General features: G+C 38.9%; 3 protein-coding genes and 1 pseudogene across 5 annotated transcripts in view; 1 reads left to right on the top strand and 3 right to left on the bottom strand.

The window, feature by feature from the left end:
- Positions 1 to 8079, bottom strand: part of LOC310726654 — a 38039-nt pseudogene extending 29960 nt beyond the window's left edge. The window contains exon 1 of the transcript XR_014538365.1: positions 7907 to 8079. The product of XR_014538365.1 is annotated as an uncharacterized misc_RNA (transcript). The remainder of the gene's footprint in view (positions 1 to 7906) is intronic.
- Positions 1 to 16301, bottom strand: part of LOC310726830 (E3 ubiquitin-protein ligase TRIM39-like) — a 55418-nt gene extending 39117 nt beyond the window's left edge. The window contains exon 1 of the mRNA XM_083542792.1: positions 16279 to 16301. The gene's annotated coding sequence lies outside the window, so the exon portion shown is untranslated. The remainder of the gene's footprint in view (positions 1 to 16278) is intronic.
- LOC310726820 (E3 ubiquitin-protein ligase TRIM21-like) overlaps positions 1 to 16760 on the top strand; it is a 100027-nt gene that overhangs the window by 3856 nt on the left and 79411 nt on the right. The window lies entirely within an intron of this gene.
- LOC310726653 (uncharacterized protein) lies at positions 1511 to 16296 on the bottom strand. Its single transcript, XM_083542395.1, has 13 exons — positions 16209 to 16296; positions 12078 to 12661; positions 11901 to 11996; positions 11558 to 11791; positions 11315 to 11462; positions 11062 to 11088; positions 10421 to 10960; positions 3239 to 3828; positions 3050 to 3145; positions 2707 to 2940; positions 2465 to 2612; positions 2289 to 2315; positions 1511 to 2187 (listed from the first exon to the last, which is right to left on the bottom strand). Exons 2-13 carry the CDS (start codon positions 12657 to 12659, stop codon positions 1643 to 1645), a joined length of 3267 nt encoding a protein of 1088 aa, XP_083398521.1. The 5' UTR covers positions 12660 to 12661; positions 16209 to 16296; the 3' UTR covers positions 1511 to 1642.

Raw genomic sequence — 16760 nt, 5'->3', positions numbered from 1 at the left:
GAATAAAGGCCTTATACACATTCATTTTATTTATTTTTTTATCAAACCAGATAAAGGCCAAAAATAAGGGGAATGGAGGAGAGCAGGAACTCCAAATATAGAACCACAGGAAAGGAGTAAAAGACCAAGGCCAAAGATAAGGGGAATTGAAAAAAGAGGGCAAAATCAGAAAAATAAAGGGAAATTTCTGAGATGAAGAAATTAGAAAAAAACTAAAGACACCAGTTGTCTTCAGGGTATAAATATGAGCGCAAGCAAACAGCATGTGTGCTTTGTCATTTTTATGTGCTTGAGCATTTTGATGTGATGAAGTACCCACCTTCTATGGGCTCATTGGGACGTGTATTGAATAAAGAAGTTTTGCTTTTACTCATCCAAGACTGAGGATCCTTCATTGGCTGTTTATATCTATTACATGTTTGTCTTTTCAGAATTAAGTGAGCAACATTGGGAATCTTCTGGAACGAAGAATCCACCCACGATGTGTCGGCTCGGAGACGGGCTCGGAGTTACGACAGGGTATTGATGTGATATGTTATTGTTGTTCTTTTTTTACTTTCGGCTTCTCCCATTAGGGGTCGCCACATCAGATCAACCATTTCCATACTACTCTGCCCTCTTCATCTGCCACTTTAAAACCAACTACTTGCATGTCTTCCCTCACCACATCCATAAACCTCTTCCTTAGCCTTCCTTTTTTCCTCCTTCCTGGCGGCTCCATCCTCAGCATTCTTCTTCTGCACATGTAGAAACCATCTCAATCTTTCCTCTCTCACTTTGTTCGCAAAACATCCTACATGCACTGTGCCTCTAATAAACTTATTTCTAATCCTGTCTATTGTCATCACTACCAGCAAAAACCTATTCAGCTCTGCTATCTCGAGCTCCACCTCTTGTCTTTTAGTGAATGCCAGTGTCTCTAAACCATACAACATAGCAGGTCTCACCACAATCCTATAAGTGCAGGTGCTGAAGTACGGATAAAGTTTCTACGACACTGGAAGTGTGGAAATTACTTCATTTCATCAGGGACCTGTTCTATGTTTACTGGAAACTACATCCGAGATCAAATGACGCATCCAATGTAATATAATCATGATAATCATGTCCTACCTTCTTAGGTTCTCCAAACCCATGTGGTTAGTGAAGCAGGATGGATTTGTTTGAGATAATTGCATGTTCATGTGTTGCTTGAAAAGGCTGCATGTATATATTGATATGAGAAATCATGATGGGAAAAGCTGCGATTATCTGGTCAATGGTACAATGGCTAGTGAGTGTGTACAGTTTGTTACCACTAAAGAGTGAGAGATAAAGCTTGAAGATTGTGAAGAATTTGAAAACCTTATGAAGAAAATTAAAACACTTCGAACACTTCACCAGAGAAAATTTCAAAATCTGCCAAAACATGGCGAGACGTCTGGCAGAGAGTGACAAAAGAAATGCATAAGTGTTCCCATTGTTATCATTTATACATCTTACTTTCTTGAAGTCAAAGACACCACAGGACCCAGTAGAACTTAGGAACAAGTAAACATGAAATATACAGTTATATTTTATTTGTATTATACATAAACATGAACATTTTACCAAAATAGTTTTACAAACAATACAAGTTCAGATTGGAAATGTAGGTATTACATTAGATTTGATGAACAGGGTAGATGATCAGTGGGGCTGAATTTTTACCTCCATCATTAAAACAGGGGCAGAAGTATGGATAAAGTTTCTCAGTGAAAGTCTGAGCAGTGAAAGAGTAGATATGAAATTTTGCATCAACATCATAAAAGGAGACCAGACCCTCCTCATAATCCACAAACACTCCAACCTTCTGAGGAGCCTGATTCAAGGAGAGGGAGACACGGGGAGATTCAAGAGCCTTATAGTCAGTCTTATTCCTCAGAACCACACACCAGTATCCATCTTTAGGTCTGACTATAATCTCTCCTTTCCTGTTAATGGATTCTCTGGCGACTCCTAAATCCCACTGACTCTTCCCTTTGACCTGCACCTCGTAGTAAAATCTCCCTGAGGAGAATCCCTTCTTTCCTAACATACAGGCACAAGTATCAAACCGCTCAGGATTATCAGGGAGATTCTGTCTTGTATCTCCATCATAAACTTGTTTTCCATCATCAGACAGGACGAGATAAGGATTTGCTGTATCAGGATCCAGAGTCACGTCCACTGAGAGACAGAAACACAGCGTACATCAGTTTTATCATCACACAGTGTGTAACAGTGAAGAGATATAGATATAGTCATGTGATCAGTAAGAGCTGACAAACCTGCATATTGTTGAATTCTCTTCAGATCTGTTTGGAAAATTAATTTGGAAAATCCTACACTTAGATTAAATACTTTATTTTTATAAATAACATTAAAATGTCTTCATAAATTTCAGGTGAATGTAAATATCTTTTAGAATGAATCTTCCCAGAATAAACCCACAGTAAACACTGACCAGTTTCATCAATCTTCTTCATTTCCTGGCTGAGAGTCTCCTGAAGCTGAGCCAGAGTTCTCCTCAGAGTCTCCACACTCAGTTGAGAGGTAATTGTGATGGAAGTCCAGTCCTGGGTGTGTGGAGAGCTGCACAGTGATGGGTAAATCTACAGTACAGCAGGAGAGAGGAGAAATCCCTCAGCATGGGAACCACCGTCCTGTCATGTGCTGCATTGCGATTAAAAACAGAGGAACTCTGACCTGTAAGAGGTGGAGGTGATCATCAGTGTGTAAGAGCTGCTCCAGATCAGTGTTTCTCCTCTTTAGCTCACTGAGTTCCTGCTCCAGATCTTTAATGAACTCTTTAGCCTGCTTTTCTGCTGCTTTCTGCTTCTCCTCCATCACCTTAAGCAGCTCAGCCTGGCTTCTTTCAATGCAGCATATCAGAGCACTGAACATCTTTACAACATCTGCTTTCTCCTTCTCTGTGTTTATCTAACAGGAGACAAATTGAGATCAATAATTTTACATTAATGTATCATAACTCTCCCAAAGTGTTGTATAAAGGAGGTCTTCTGGAGGTTAGTTGCTGTAAGAGACTCACTTTATTGACTTCTACAGTGTGTTTGATCTCCTCAATCTTCTTCAGTCGCTCCTGGATCTTCTGCTGAACTTCTGCTTGAGTCTTTACCAGTTCATTCTGAGAAACATATGCATTATGTGTTAACTCATAAGTCAGAGGTCATATGTCTGATCTACAAACATTATCCATCATAAATGTTTAGTCTCTCACCTTCTTCTCAACACTCTCCTCCTCTATAGGAACAGTGTTGTGGGTTTTGTGGTCTCTTTCAGAACAGAACTGACACACACACGTCTGGTCGTCTCTACAGAACAGCTCCAGGGGTCTCTCATGTTTCTGGCAGATGTAGTCCTCCAGGTTCTCCACAGGCTCCATTAGTTTGTGCTTCATGAGTTTAGGTGTAGTTTTATGAGGCATCAAATGAGTCTTACAGAAAGAAAGTCCACAGTGAAGACAGGATTTTAGAGCCTTTAGCTTGTCCTCAGTGCAGGAGTCACACAGAACCTTTTTACTCTTGGATTGAAGCTGATCTGCAGCTCTGCTGGATTTCACCTGAACTGACTTGTTAAATGTAGCAGCAAGTGCAGAGATGAACGTATTCACACGTAGATCAGGACGATTGGAGAATTTCTCCTTACACACTGGACACTGGCAGTGTGAACTGCTGTCCCAGAACTCTTTTAGACAGATCATACAGAAGTTGTGTCCACATGGAGTAGAGACTGGATCAGTGAACAGATCCAGACAGATGGAGCACTCGAGCTGATCTTCACACAAAGCACTGCTGGAGGAAGCCATGACTGATACAGGAGATACAATGAGAGTGAATTTAGATTGCAGAACACTTTACACATTACAATCCAAAATGACCCAAACTCTATCAGTTATTACTGATTCAAGCAATGAATAAAACTCAGTGTAGTGCTGTTAGAGGAAAACAATCAATACTATTGTATGTGATAAAAAACAGAGTATCTGTTACCATCCCAAATGAATAACTCAGTGTAGTGCTGTTGGAGGAATTAGTGCTGTTGGAGGAAATCCCAAAGTTTTCCTGTAAGCGCATGTTCTATAGGCTTTATTCCTGGAACACTCAATGTATAAAATCAGCTCTGAGATCCACGTTGAGTAAGAACAATAGATTTGCATAGTTTGTCATATGTTCTCATCTTACTGCATTCAAATCCTTTTTTTGCCTTTACTGAAAAGGTCTGACCAGAACCTGCTTCCACTGACACCTGCTGCCTGTTGTCGTAAGAAAGTCTATGACTAAGATGATGTTTAAATCTGATCCAGCTGTGGAAAACCCTGGTATCAACAACATGACTGATTGCATAACAGACAACATCAACTTCTGCAGAGACACTACAGTTCCAGTCAGAAGGATGAATTTAGTTTAGATAGATAGATAGATAGATAGATAGATAGATAGATAGATAGATAGATAGATAGATAGATAGATAGATAGATAGATAGATAGATAGACAGATAGACATTGTTGAAAAGTACAGGTAAATGGTTCTAAGGCTATGGCTATTGAAAAAAGAAAAGTGCAAAAGTAGAACTTTATAAGATTATGGCATTAAAAAAAAGAAATGTGCAAGCTGAATAAACAAGTCCACTATATATAAATACACATATTATATACACATACATACATGAATGTGAAAATAAAGTATGTAATATGTACATTGTATGTATAATTCTACAGATGTGATATACAGTGTAAATACAGTGTTTATACAGTGATCTAGCGGTGTAGTGTAGAGTTCTGTAGTGTGATGATTATGAAAAAAAACTGTCCCTGAACCTGCTGGTTCTGGTGCATATTTTCCTGTATCTCCTTCTTGATGGAACAAGGTTAAACTGTTTGTGACTGAGATGTGAAGAGTCCTTGATGATGTTGTCCTTGATGATCACCTGGGGATGAATCCCAGGTGATTCATCTCCAGGTCAAGATCTCCAAATAACACTTCATGACTCTCTGCTCTCCCCTTCAGCCACTGCTCATAACCTTGCTGTAACTATGGACAATGAACTGTCTTTCTTCCCACATGTCGCTAATGTTGCTCGTTCTTGTCGATTTCTTCTCTACAATATGGAAGGATTCGACCATATCTGTCCATACAGGCTGCCCAGGTGCTTGTTCCGTCTCTTGTCATTTCAAGACTCGACTACTGCAACTCTCTGCTGGCAGGTCTTCCCCTGAACGCTATTCGTCCACTGCAAATTATCCAAAACGCAGCTGCACAACTTGTGTTCAATCAGCCCAAGTTCTCCCACACCACCCCACTGCTGCGCTCCCTTCACTGGCTTCCAGTAGCTGTACGTATCAGATTCAAAACACTGATGCTTGCCTACAAGGCCAAAAATGAACCAGCACCATCTTACCTCAGTGACCTCATCACATCTCGCACTGCACCACGCTGTCTGAGATCCCCCAGCACTGTTTGACTGGTACCACCTTCTCTCAGAATGAGAGGTAAGTACACTTCAAGGCTCTCCTCTGTTCTGGCACCGAGGTGGTGGAATGACCTTCCCCTAGATGTCCGTACAGAGTCCCTGATTATCTTCAAGCTACGACTGAAGACCTACCTCTTCCTGAAATACCTAATTTAGCACTTTCCAAGTTTGTAGAATTTGAGTTATATTTATATTAAGTTTGTAATATTGCGTACCAGTGTAGATTTATTCATTACTAGAGATTTAAAGCACTTTTGTTTGTCGCTCTGGATAAGGGCGTCTGCTAAATGCCGCAATTGTAAATGTAAATGAAATGTTGTGAGCTCTGCACAGAGATCTGCTGTGGGGAAGGTGTTCAGTGGCAGGTAGTTGGGTGCCAGTGATGCGTCAGACTATTTTGACCAGCCATTGCAGGGCTTTACATTCACACACAGTGGAGCCTCCGTAACATACAGTGATGGAGTTGGTCAGGGTGCTCTCGCTGATGCAGTGATAGAAACTAAAAAAATCCCTGGGGAGAGATGAGCTTTCTGGAGACTCCTCAAGAAGTACATTCGTTGTTGTGCCTTCAAAACCAGAGCTAAAGTGTTCTGGTGCCAGGACAGATCCTCAGAGATGTGAACTCCAAAGAAATTAAAGCTGGAGACTTGCTCTACTTCAGTTCCACTGATGTTAACTGGAAAATTCAGTCTAGAGAATGAACTGAATTTGGTCTTTAACAAGTTCTGCACATTGCCCTTCCTCACAATCTCCTTCACTCTGTCATCATCATCACCATCACCACTGCTCTCCAAGTCCCCCACAACAGTTCAACTCCCATCATTCCACAACCTTCTTCTTCATAAGACCAAAATTAATCACAATTAGCACCCCCACATACTGCATCTGTCACTCTTGGCCATGTTAAGAAACAGTTGGAGAAGCTGAAGAATGGGAAATGTTCATTGGCCTGACAGAATCAGTCTCAGTGTACTGAAAGCCTGCACTTAGCAGCTGTGTGGAAACCTTCAGCATAGATTATATCCATATTCAACATCAAAAGCAATTCTGAATTTCAGCTCCAACTGGGGAGTGGTAGCTCAGTGGTTAAGGTGCTGGGTTTCTGCTCGGCAGGTCGGGGGTTCAAACCATGTTATCAACAAGCTGCCACTCTTGGGCCCTTGAACAAGGCCCTTAACCCTCTGTGCTCAAGGAAAGGTAAAAAATACACAATAAAAAGCCCTGATACGGTCAAAATAGGTCACTGGTATTCCTTCCCCTGAATCATTTGTTCTCCTCTAATACAATATGATCAAAATGTGATTGGGAATCCTGACTTTTCCAGACATATGTGGTTCTTTCCCAAACCAAATTGTTATTGCAAAGCTTAGGGCACACAATTGTAAAGGGTGTCTTTGGATGAGGTAGCATGACATTTTCTCTTGACTTGAACCAGGGCCTGCTCTAGATATTTGGAGGACCTAGAAAATTTTATACCAGAGCCCCCCAGGCCTCCTTCCTTCCACCTTTCAGAAGAAATAAAAAGTACTTGAAACAAATATCATTTCTGAATATTAATTAAACTGTAACTGAGGTTGACATTAAAAAAGAAAAAAAAAGAATAAAGGTATGAAAGATCATCTGGACCAGCTCTTCTTTTTCTTCTTCCTTAGTCATGACATGTCATTAGCTATGCTACACCATAAAATAATCATTTGTTTTGATAATGTTATTTTCATTACTTTTATAAATGCTAACTTTTGTAAGATTAATATTATAATTTTATTAGAAATTACTCACATACACACACTCACTAAATCACCCAGGACTTTTAGTAATTTGTTCAGTAGTTTATTTACAGTAACACACTGACCCACTATTTGGGATGAATATGAACACTGACTGAACCCCAGACTTCCTCACCTACATCAGTTCCTGACTTTACTAACACCCTTGTTTCTGAATGATGCTGTATGTACTGGTGCTTGTTGTATGTGTGTACTGCATTTTCCTTCTCAGGGTTTGCTATAAATAGACACGGGTCACGCGCACTGGGGCACAGAGTGTCGTCGGGTTTCTGGAGTTTCAGGTGTCATAAAATTCGGAAGAGTTTGGATTCACTCGTTTATTTGTTTATTTCTTATAAGTGTTTGTGAATCATGCACGAACGCTGGCTCACAATATTTCTAATAAAAATAATGAAAAAGAAATGCACACTGCGTTAATAAATTAGTGCCGTTAAAATTAATATAATAATATAATATAAAAAATAATAATAATAATATATATATATATATATATATATATATATATATATATATATATATATATATATATATATATACACACACACACACACACACACACACACACACACACACACACACACACACACACTTTATTGTATTCTTAAACATCATGTAGTTAGTATTTGACCTTTTCCTGGTCTCTCCCTTCTTTCCTCCTGTTTACCGGCTGTGGCTTCAGTTCCTTAAAGAAAGACTGTAAAAGCTTCAAACTGAAGATTGTGTCCTGCTGCAACCTGCTGAATCCTGATCTTCAAACGCATACACGCTTTACTTTCGCATCTGCTGAGAGACATCATTACACCACGCCCCCCATTTTTCTGCTTTGACACGTTACAGTTACGTATCTTGGCCACAAGAGGGCAGAAAATCGCCAAATTAAATGCACAGACGCATTAAACCAGAGCCGCCACAACCATTTCCCATAAAGAACCAAAAATCCAAACTGTCTGAGGGAAGTGGACCGGATGTAACGGTTGCATTATACTTGTATTATATTAAAATTATTTTTGCCATTGTATTGATGAGGCTCACACACCGAGTACTGTTACCAGAACGATTTTATTCTGCTGTTTAACACAGTCCTGAACGTTGCTAACCGTAGCGTTATACTGCTGTCTAGTGGCCATACTATCATGGAAAATGTTTATCAGTACATCTTACAATTTTTGTAATTATTATTTTAACAGTTAATTATTTATATTTTTATACACAAACAATATTTGAACTACTTCTTACCACAAATCACAAAATCACAAGACAATGCAGATTGTACAGATTAAATAAGACCACAATATACAGAGTATCTGACAGAATGTAGATAAAGTGTGTGAGTGTGTGGTATTGCAGATATCAGTATTGTGCAATACATAAGATGAAGTTACTTTGGGACTTTTGTACAATATACAGCAGCAATTGTGTGACATATGAGGATGAAGCTTACGACAAAACTTCTTGTTATGTCGAGATCACGATAAAACAATAAAGAAAAAAACAAGAAGGAAATAAAGTTATAATAGATAGTCTCTTAGGACTTCCATAGTTTTAACCAGGGGGTCTCCAAACTTTATTCTGTAAGGTCTAAATAATTTTTACTTTAATGGGGACTGTAAAAAGATGTCATGGGCCACAGTGGCTAGCAGTAGTAGAGATTTTATTATGATTTTAAATGTATTTATTTTGCCTCCTAATGTCAGATTAGTTGATTATTTTGTTCCGCACCCTAGAGACACATGAGCGTTACTTTTTAAGAGTTTATGAAAAGAGTATTATTACTATCATAATGACATTTTTTCATATTCATTTCTATTGAAATCAAAACATTTACTTACTTATGAATATGCATGTGTTTGGTGGGTGAATCTGACAAATAATTAGGCTACAGAAGAGAGATTTTAGGTTGGAAATTTAGGTTGCAGATATGATATTAATAAAATATATAACATTTTTAAAATGTGTCTATGGGATTGTTCACAAGGCCGTTCCAAATGTGGAGGTGTTTTATTTCCTATCCATGGAAGGAGTCTCCAGTGTCAGTGCTCTGTTTCAGTCAGAACAATATCCTCATAACATGAAGCAACGCAAGTAGGACCGTTTGATATGACCAGTGCTCGAATTAAGGGGGGCTGGGGGGATCCAGGATCACCTGATAAAGCATTAGGGACCCCCATGACAACTACAAAATAGACTTAGGGGGGTCCCTAAGATAATTTTAGTAAAAAAATTTGAATTACACATCTGATTACATTCAAGCAGTAAGGATATGGTAGATAAAATTCAAACACATCCACATCTAAATACACGTGATATCATTTACTGCTTGTGCAGCACCACTACATGAAGCAGCTATGAAATGGAGAGTAATAAAGAGAAAACGTACTGACTTTTTTGAGGGATAATTTTCATTTTCTGTCTTTTAACAATATTTATTTAGTTTTAAAGTTAGTTTTAAGTTATTAAGTTTTATATTCAACATAAATTACTAATCTTTCATTATTAATAGGCCTGGCCTGGCTCAGACGAAAAAAAAAAAAAAAAGCCTCAATTAAAGCTAGTATCCTCTATTTGTGGAAGAATTTGGCCAAAATCCAGAACATATTTGAGTTTGCTCTCAAAAGATGTCCATTTTAACTAATAAAAAAGGTCTTTAAACACTTTTACAATGTTTTGTGTTACATTATAAATAGCTGAACCTGAAAGAAAGAACATGCCTGTGTCTCTAAATTAGGTGTTTCCACTGGATTTTCTATTTCTATTGATGAAGCAACCCTTTATTAATTCATACCTGCAGGATTGATCATGTGCACAACTCATGAAATATTACTTTGAAAAAAATTGAAGACTCTTGATTATCACAGATTAAATGAACAGACAGAAGGATCAATATTTATACTAAATCCCTGTAGCCAATGACTTTCAGCAATGAATTTATTATTTAATGAAAAAACACAGTATCAGACAGACATGAACATCAAAAACTCCAAAGAGAATCAGGAATCACATCTAACTCACACATAGTGGGATGAAATATTATTATTGAAATGAAGTGAGAGGGCGCCCTCTGATCGACAATCGAAGCATTAAGGACAGAGGGAGGGACAGGGAGGGAAAGTCGAACTATTTTAAATTTTTACACTTTATTAGTTTTGATGAACAGGGCAGATGATCAGTGGGGCTGAATTTTTACATCCATCATGAGTGCATGGGATGAAGAATGGATAAAGTTTCTCAGTGAAAGTCTGAGCAGTGAAAGAGTAGATATGAGACTTTGCATCAACATCATATAAGGAGACCAGACCCTCCTCATAATCCACAAACACTCCAACCTTCTGAGGAGACTGTTTCAAGGAGAGGGAGACAGAGGGAGATTCACAAGCCGCATATTCAGTCTTATTCCTAAGCCATACACACCAGTATCCATCTTCAGGTCTGGCTATAATCTTCCCTTTCCTGTTAATAGATTCTGTGGCGACTCCTAAATCCCACTCAGTCATCCCTTTGACCTGCACCTCATAGTAAAATCTCCCTGAGGAGAATCCCTCCTTTCCCAGAACAATGCAATAGTTATTAAACCTCTCTGGATTATCAGGGAGAGGTTGTCTTTTGTCTCCACATGTAACTTGTTTTCCATCATCAGACAGGATGAGTTCAGGATGAGCTGTATCAGGATCCAGAGTCACGTCCACTGAGAGACAGAAACACAGCGTACATCAGTTTTATCATCACACAGTGTGTAACAGTGAAGAGATATAGATATAGTCATGTGATCAGTAAGAGCTCACAAACCTGCATATTGTTGAATTCTCTTCAGTTCTGTTTGGAAAATAGTTTTGGAAAATGTTACATTGAGATTAAATACTTTATTATTATAAATAACATCAAAATAATGTAACAATAAACCAAAACACAAACATGGATTTATAAAAACAAACATGGATTTCTCTTCTCAGGATCTTTATGAAATTCAGGAAATTTTATTTTCTGCTTACAATGAATCTTTTTAGACCAACCAAGCTTTAACAGATCATTATCTACTTACTAATGTCAGGAATCTTCTCCATTTCCTGACTGAGAGTCTCCTGAAGCTGAGCCAGAGCTCTCCTCAGAGTCTCCACACTCAGATGAGAGGTCATTGTGATGGAAGTCCAGTCCTTGGTGTGTGGAGAGCTGCACAGTGACGGGTAAATCTACAGTACAGCAGGAGAGAGGAGAAACCCCTCAGCATGGGGACAAACGTCCTGCCATGTGCTGCATTGCAATTGAGAAACAGAGGAACTCTGACCTGTAGGAGGTGGAGGTGATCCTCAGTGTGTAAGAGCTGCTCCAGATCAGTGTTTCTCCTCTTTAGATCACTGAGTTCCTGCTTTAGATCTTTAATGAACTCTTCAGCTTGCCTCTCTGCTGCTTTCTGCTTCTCCTCCATCAACTTAAGCAGCTCAGCCTGGCTTCTCTCAATGCAGCGTATCAAAGCACAGAGCATCTCCACAACATCTGCTTTCTCCATCTCTGTGTTTATCTAACAGGAGACAAATCTAAATCAATGATTTCACATTGATGTATCATGATTCTCCTAATGTGTTGTATAAAGGAGTTCTTCTGGAGGTTAGTTACTGCAAGAGACTCACTTTATTGACTTCTACAGAGTGTTTGATCTCCTCAATCTTCTTCAGTCGCTCCTGGATCTTCTGCTGAACTTCTGCTTGAGTCTTCACCAGTTCATTCTGAGAAAAATATGCATCATGCGTTAACTCATAAGTCAGAGGTTATATTTCTGATCTACAAATAAATGTTCAGTCTCTCACCTTCTTCTCAATACTCTCCTCTTCTATAGAAACAGTGTTGTGGGGTTTGTGGTCTCCCTCAGTACAGAACTGACACACACACGTCTGGTCGTCTCTACAGAACAGCTCCAGGGGTCTATCATGTTTCTGGCAGATGTAGTCATCCAGGTTCTCCACAGGCTCCATCAGTTTGTGCTTCTTTAATGAAGAAACTCTATCATGAGGTTCCAGATGAGTCTTGCAGTAAGAAGCCATACAGATCAGGCAGGACTTCACGGCTACACACTGCTTTTCACAGCAGACCTCACATAGCAACTGAGATCGGGTCGGTTTTTCTGCAGCTCTGCTGAATTTCAACTGAACTGACTTCTTAAATGTAGCAGCAAGTGCAGAGATGAACGTATTCACACGTAGTTTAGGACGATTGGAGAATTTCTCCTTACACACTGGACACTGGCAGTGTGAACTCCTGTCCCAATACTCTTTTAGACAGATCATACAGAAGTTGTGTCCACATGGAGTAGAGACTGGATCAGTGAACACATCCAGACAGATGGAGCACTGGAGCTGATCTTCACACAGAGCACTGCTGGAGGAAGCCATGGCTGATACAGGAGATACAATGAGAGTGAAATTAGATCACAATAGACTTTACACATTACAATTCAAAACAATAACCACAATCAATTTTAATTTTTATTTGTTACCCTCACAATCTCCTTCACTCCCTCACCATCATCACCATCAACACTGCTCTCCAAATCCACCACAAAATTTCAACTCCCCTCATTCCACAACCTTCTTTCTTTCTATGACAAAAAGAAATCACAACTTCCAAGCCCACATATCTGTCACTCCTGGCCATGGTAAGAAACAGCTGGAGAAACTGAAGCATGGAAAACATCCAGGCATCTAACAGAATCAGGCTCAGTGTAGAGAAAACCTGCACTAAGCAGCTGTGTGGAAACCTTCAGCAGTTCTTTAACATGAGCTTTCAAGAAGAAAATGTATCAGAGTTGTGAAAAACATCCTGCCTGGTTCATGTACCAGATAACCCTATCTCCCTCATTCCTAAACAATTACAGACCCATAGCCTCTACATCTCATGTAATGAAGGTCCTAGAGAGACTGCTCCAGCTTAGACCTCATATTATATATCAACAAAAATTGTGAACTTCAGCTCCTCTAGTCCAGATAAATGCTGCTACAGTACAGGAGTTATGAGGACACCCTTCATGTTCTCTTCATAATCCCAAATGTCTCCTTCATATTGGCATGTAATCCGATTAATTGTCACCTTAAACCACTGAATGTCTCTTTCCTCTACACAGTTTTTGAATTGACCTTTTAATGCTCAACGTCCTGAACATTCGCCAGGCTGGTAATGCCACTGATTGTGATCCTCTTCCTCTTGTAGTCCACCACCATCTATATAGTATTGGTCTTTTTGAGAGGCAGATGGTTCCCCCTTCACCCCCCAATAAAGTTTTTGACCACATCCCTGTACTCTTTTTCCCTGATGCACCAGATCACATCAGACAGTTCTGATGATACCAGAGATCTGACCTAATTGAAAACCTGTGGTGTACAAGGTGAAGATTATCTGCTATTTCCAGCAAGCGGCCTCCCAGTACATACATAACTAGGTCTGTTGGATCACATGAACAACTACAAGTTGGTATCCAAACGTTTTGCGAATAATGTTACTGGTGCTATTCTGACCCACGTGTGTTACCACATCTGTGATTTCATCATGTACAGCAAATTACAACAAAGAACAAACTTAAAATTCTGTATTAAAATGGGCAAATCTGCCACAGAGACGTTTGACATGACATACGTTTGACATACAGCGACTGTGCAATAAGTCACTCGAGGTGTTTTGAGTGGCACATGCAATTAAAAAACAGAAGAAGACGACGAGAGATCAGGAAGACCATTCAGCAACTTGTGCCTGATTCTTACCCAATGTTAGAATGCTTTCCTCTGTAGCTTAAAGTACAATATAAGGATTTTCACTATCTGGCGTGCACTGATCAGGGGATTGTACTCGCCCTAGCGTGTCAGTAAAAACACGGTACAGGATTCAGAACACTCAACTTTACTGGGTATAGAATTGATTATATATGAGTTGATTCTTGCTGTCTGAAAGGCCACTGCTGAGTGATCACTGCTGAATGGTCAGTGCTGAGTGAAAGGTTGCACGATGGTGAATGGCCATTGGTTAATGAAGACTGCTGCTTGGTGTTCTGGCCTTTTATTCTCTTGATGGAGAACGGTGCACTGTGATGTCATAGGTAACTTGTAATGCTTGGTAAACTGTATGTCTGCCTCTAGTGGTGAAGCGTGGAAATACAACTGAATGGAACTCCTTTCTTACACCCATCCTACTCACCAGAATTGGCTCCTGCCCTTTCACTTCACCATCTTCCTGAAGATAAAAATGCAGATCAAAGGTCGCCATTTTGACACCGTTGTGGAGATCCAACGTGAATCGCAGAAGGTGCCTGACACTCTAAAAAAAAAAAAAGACGTCAAGGACATGTTCCAGAAGAATGCTGGGAGAACTGTATTACTGTGCAAGGGGACTATTTTGGAGTTGATCGTGTGTAAACGTATATAAATAAAGTACTTTCTTGTAAACAGAGTCTTCAAACTCTTTAAAACCTCGTAGGAAACTTCAAAAGGTTTAAAAGCCTTCTATAGCCTGAGATTTTTTGACCACATTCTCAGTGTAACATGGGCATAAATCCCGGTGGGGACGGAGGGGACATGCCCCCCCATCCAAAAATTATTTAAAAAATCTCACTCTTTATTGTGAAAAATATATGTATATATACCTAAATAATTGTGTAAGTAGAAAAAAACAAACAAACACAAAAGCTGCATTTAAAAACAGTTGAGTTCCCCCTTCCCTTCCTCACAGTGGTTTGACCCACTGCTTGCTTTCCCAGTTCATCTCACCTTCTCTACACACACGAGTCAGGTGTGTGTCTGTGGCCCAATTAATGTTCAACTCCATTAACCAGGGTATTTTATTCACTTTAATTAAAGTGATTCTCTTTAATGTAGTTGATCCAGATTCATAAATTAGTTGCGGCAAAAATGCTGAATACCGATGTAATTTTCCATGAATCTGCTCTATTAGCGATTAAATAATGACTTATCCAGTTAACGTTAGCTTGTTTACAATAGCTTATAGCATAGTGCACTGACACTAACACGCCAAAGCCGTTTCCCATGCAGTATTTTATTTGGGACGACTTGGCATAATGTTAACTTAACAATAACGGCCACAATTAGCATATTGCTTATCTGTGCATTTACTAAATGAGCACTGTGCAACGTCCGACCTGACCCCACTGTATTTTTATAATCAATTTCTATTCTGTTCTTAAGTGTCTTAATTCATTAAAAAATTATTTTTAAACCTTTTTTAATTCCTTGTTTTGCTTTGTCATTGAACCTGAGAAAAACTTTTAAAATAACCATAATGAAGCAGTCTCCATGCTACAATATTAATGATACAAGCAAAGTTGTGAGGACACGTGGTGGGGACACTGTGGGGACACTGTGTCTTTATAAGTACAATTTGACTGTATTATTTGTGTCCCCTTCAAAAATTGCTCATGAGAAATTGTATATTGTCGCCCCCTACTGTTAAATGAAATTTACGCCCATGCAGTGTATCACTGTGTCAGCACCAGTTTTATTAAATATTATGATTAACAAAAGTATAAACACATCATACAATCATTATGAGCATTTAATATTTGTTAAAAATCTACAATTTTGAAAAAAAAAAATTGTTTATATAAATATTGATTGTTCCTCCACCTTCATCGTTTCACACACAGGAACTTTAAACACAGTGCGCGCGCGCACACACACACATTAGTTTATAGATATTATATATATATATATATATATATATATATATATATATATATATATATATATATATATATATATATATATATATATAACGCCTTTATCAAGAGAGACGTCCAAAATATTTATAGTCTTGAAACACGTCACTAAAATTTAAAGAGACGGAAAAAGGTCTCACAAGTTCACTTCCTCAAAGCTGCTCACTGTGACATAAAGTGAAAAAAAAATAAAGATTAAACCCTTCATTTATATACAGTTTACCTGCTGTAACTTCAGCTCCTTGAAGAAAGACTTCAAAAGCTTCAAACTGGAGATTGTGTCCTGCTGCAACCTGCTCAATCCTGATCTTCAAACGTGTAAGTGGCCTTTGGGTTTTCGTTTGTTTGAACCGTTGTTCATGTTGCAGGGTTGCGTGTGTGTAGGTGGAACCTGTGTTCGGGATGAGATTGATTGGAGAAATTTTTCTATGATACGCATGTTCACAGCATGTGTCTTTTTGGTTAGCTGTTGGTTTTATCTCTGCATGTGTTCTGAGCGATAGCGTGGATGTCATTAGTATGTCATTTGTTTACATTTTGATTATGTGTATTTTTCTTTCTTTAATTTAAGTTTCACGGTGATCTTTGGTGATGATGATGATGATGATGATGGTTCATGTTGAAGAGTACGACTCGTGAACTGAAGACGTGTCACAATAAATGATATACACCCGTATAGAGACTCTCTGTTCATTTATCGACGCCAAGGGCTGCTACAAAACGCTCTCAGTTTTTACTTTCGTTTCTGCTGAGTGACATCTTTAGACCACGCCCC

This window comes from Silurus aristotelis (genome assembly GCF_946808225.1).
Source record: "Silurus aristotelis genome assembly, chromosome: 5".
Taxonomy (NCBI): Eukaryota; Metazoa; Chordata; class Actinopteri; order Siluriformes; family Siluridae; genus Silurus; species Silurus aristotelis.
Note: the sequence above shows the minus strand (reverse complement) of the source record. Positions and strands in the feature narration are given on the sequence as shown.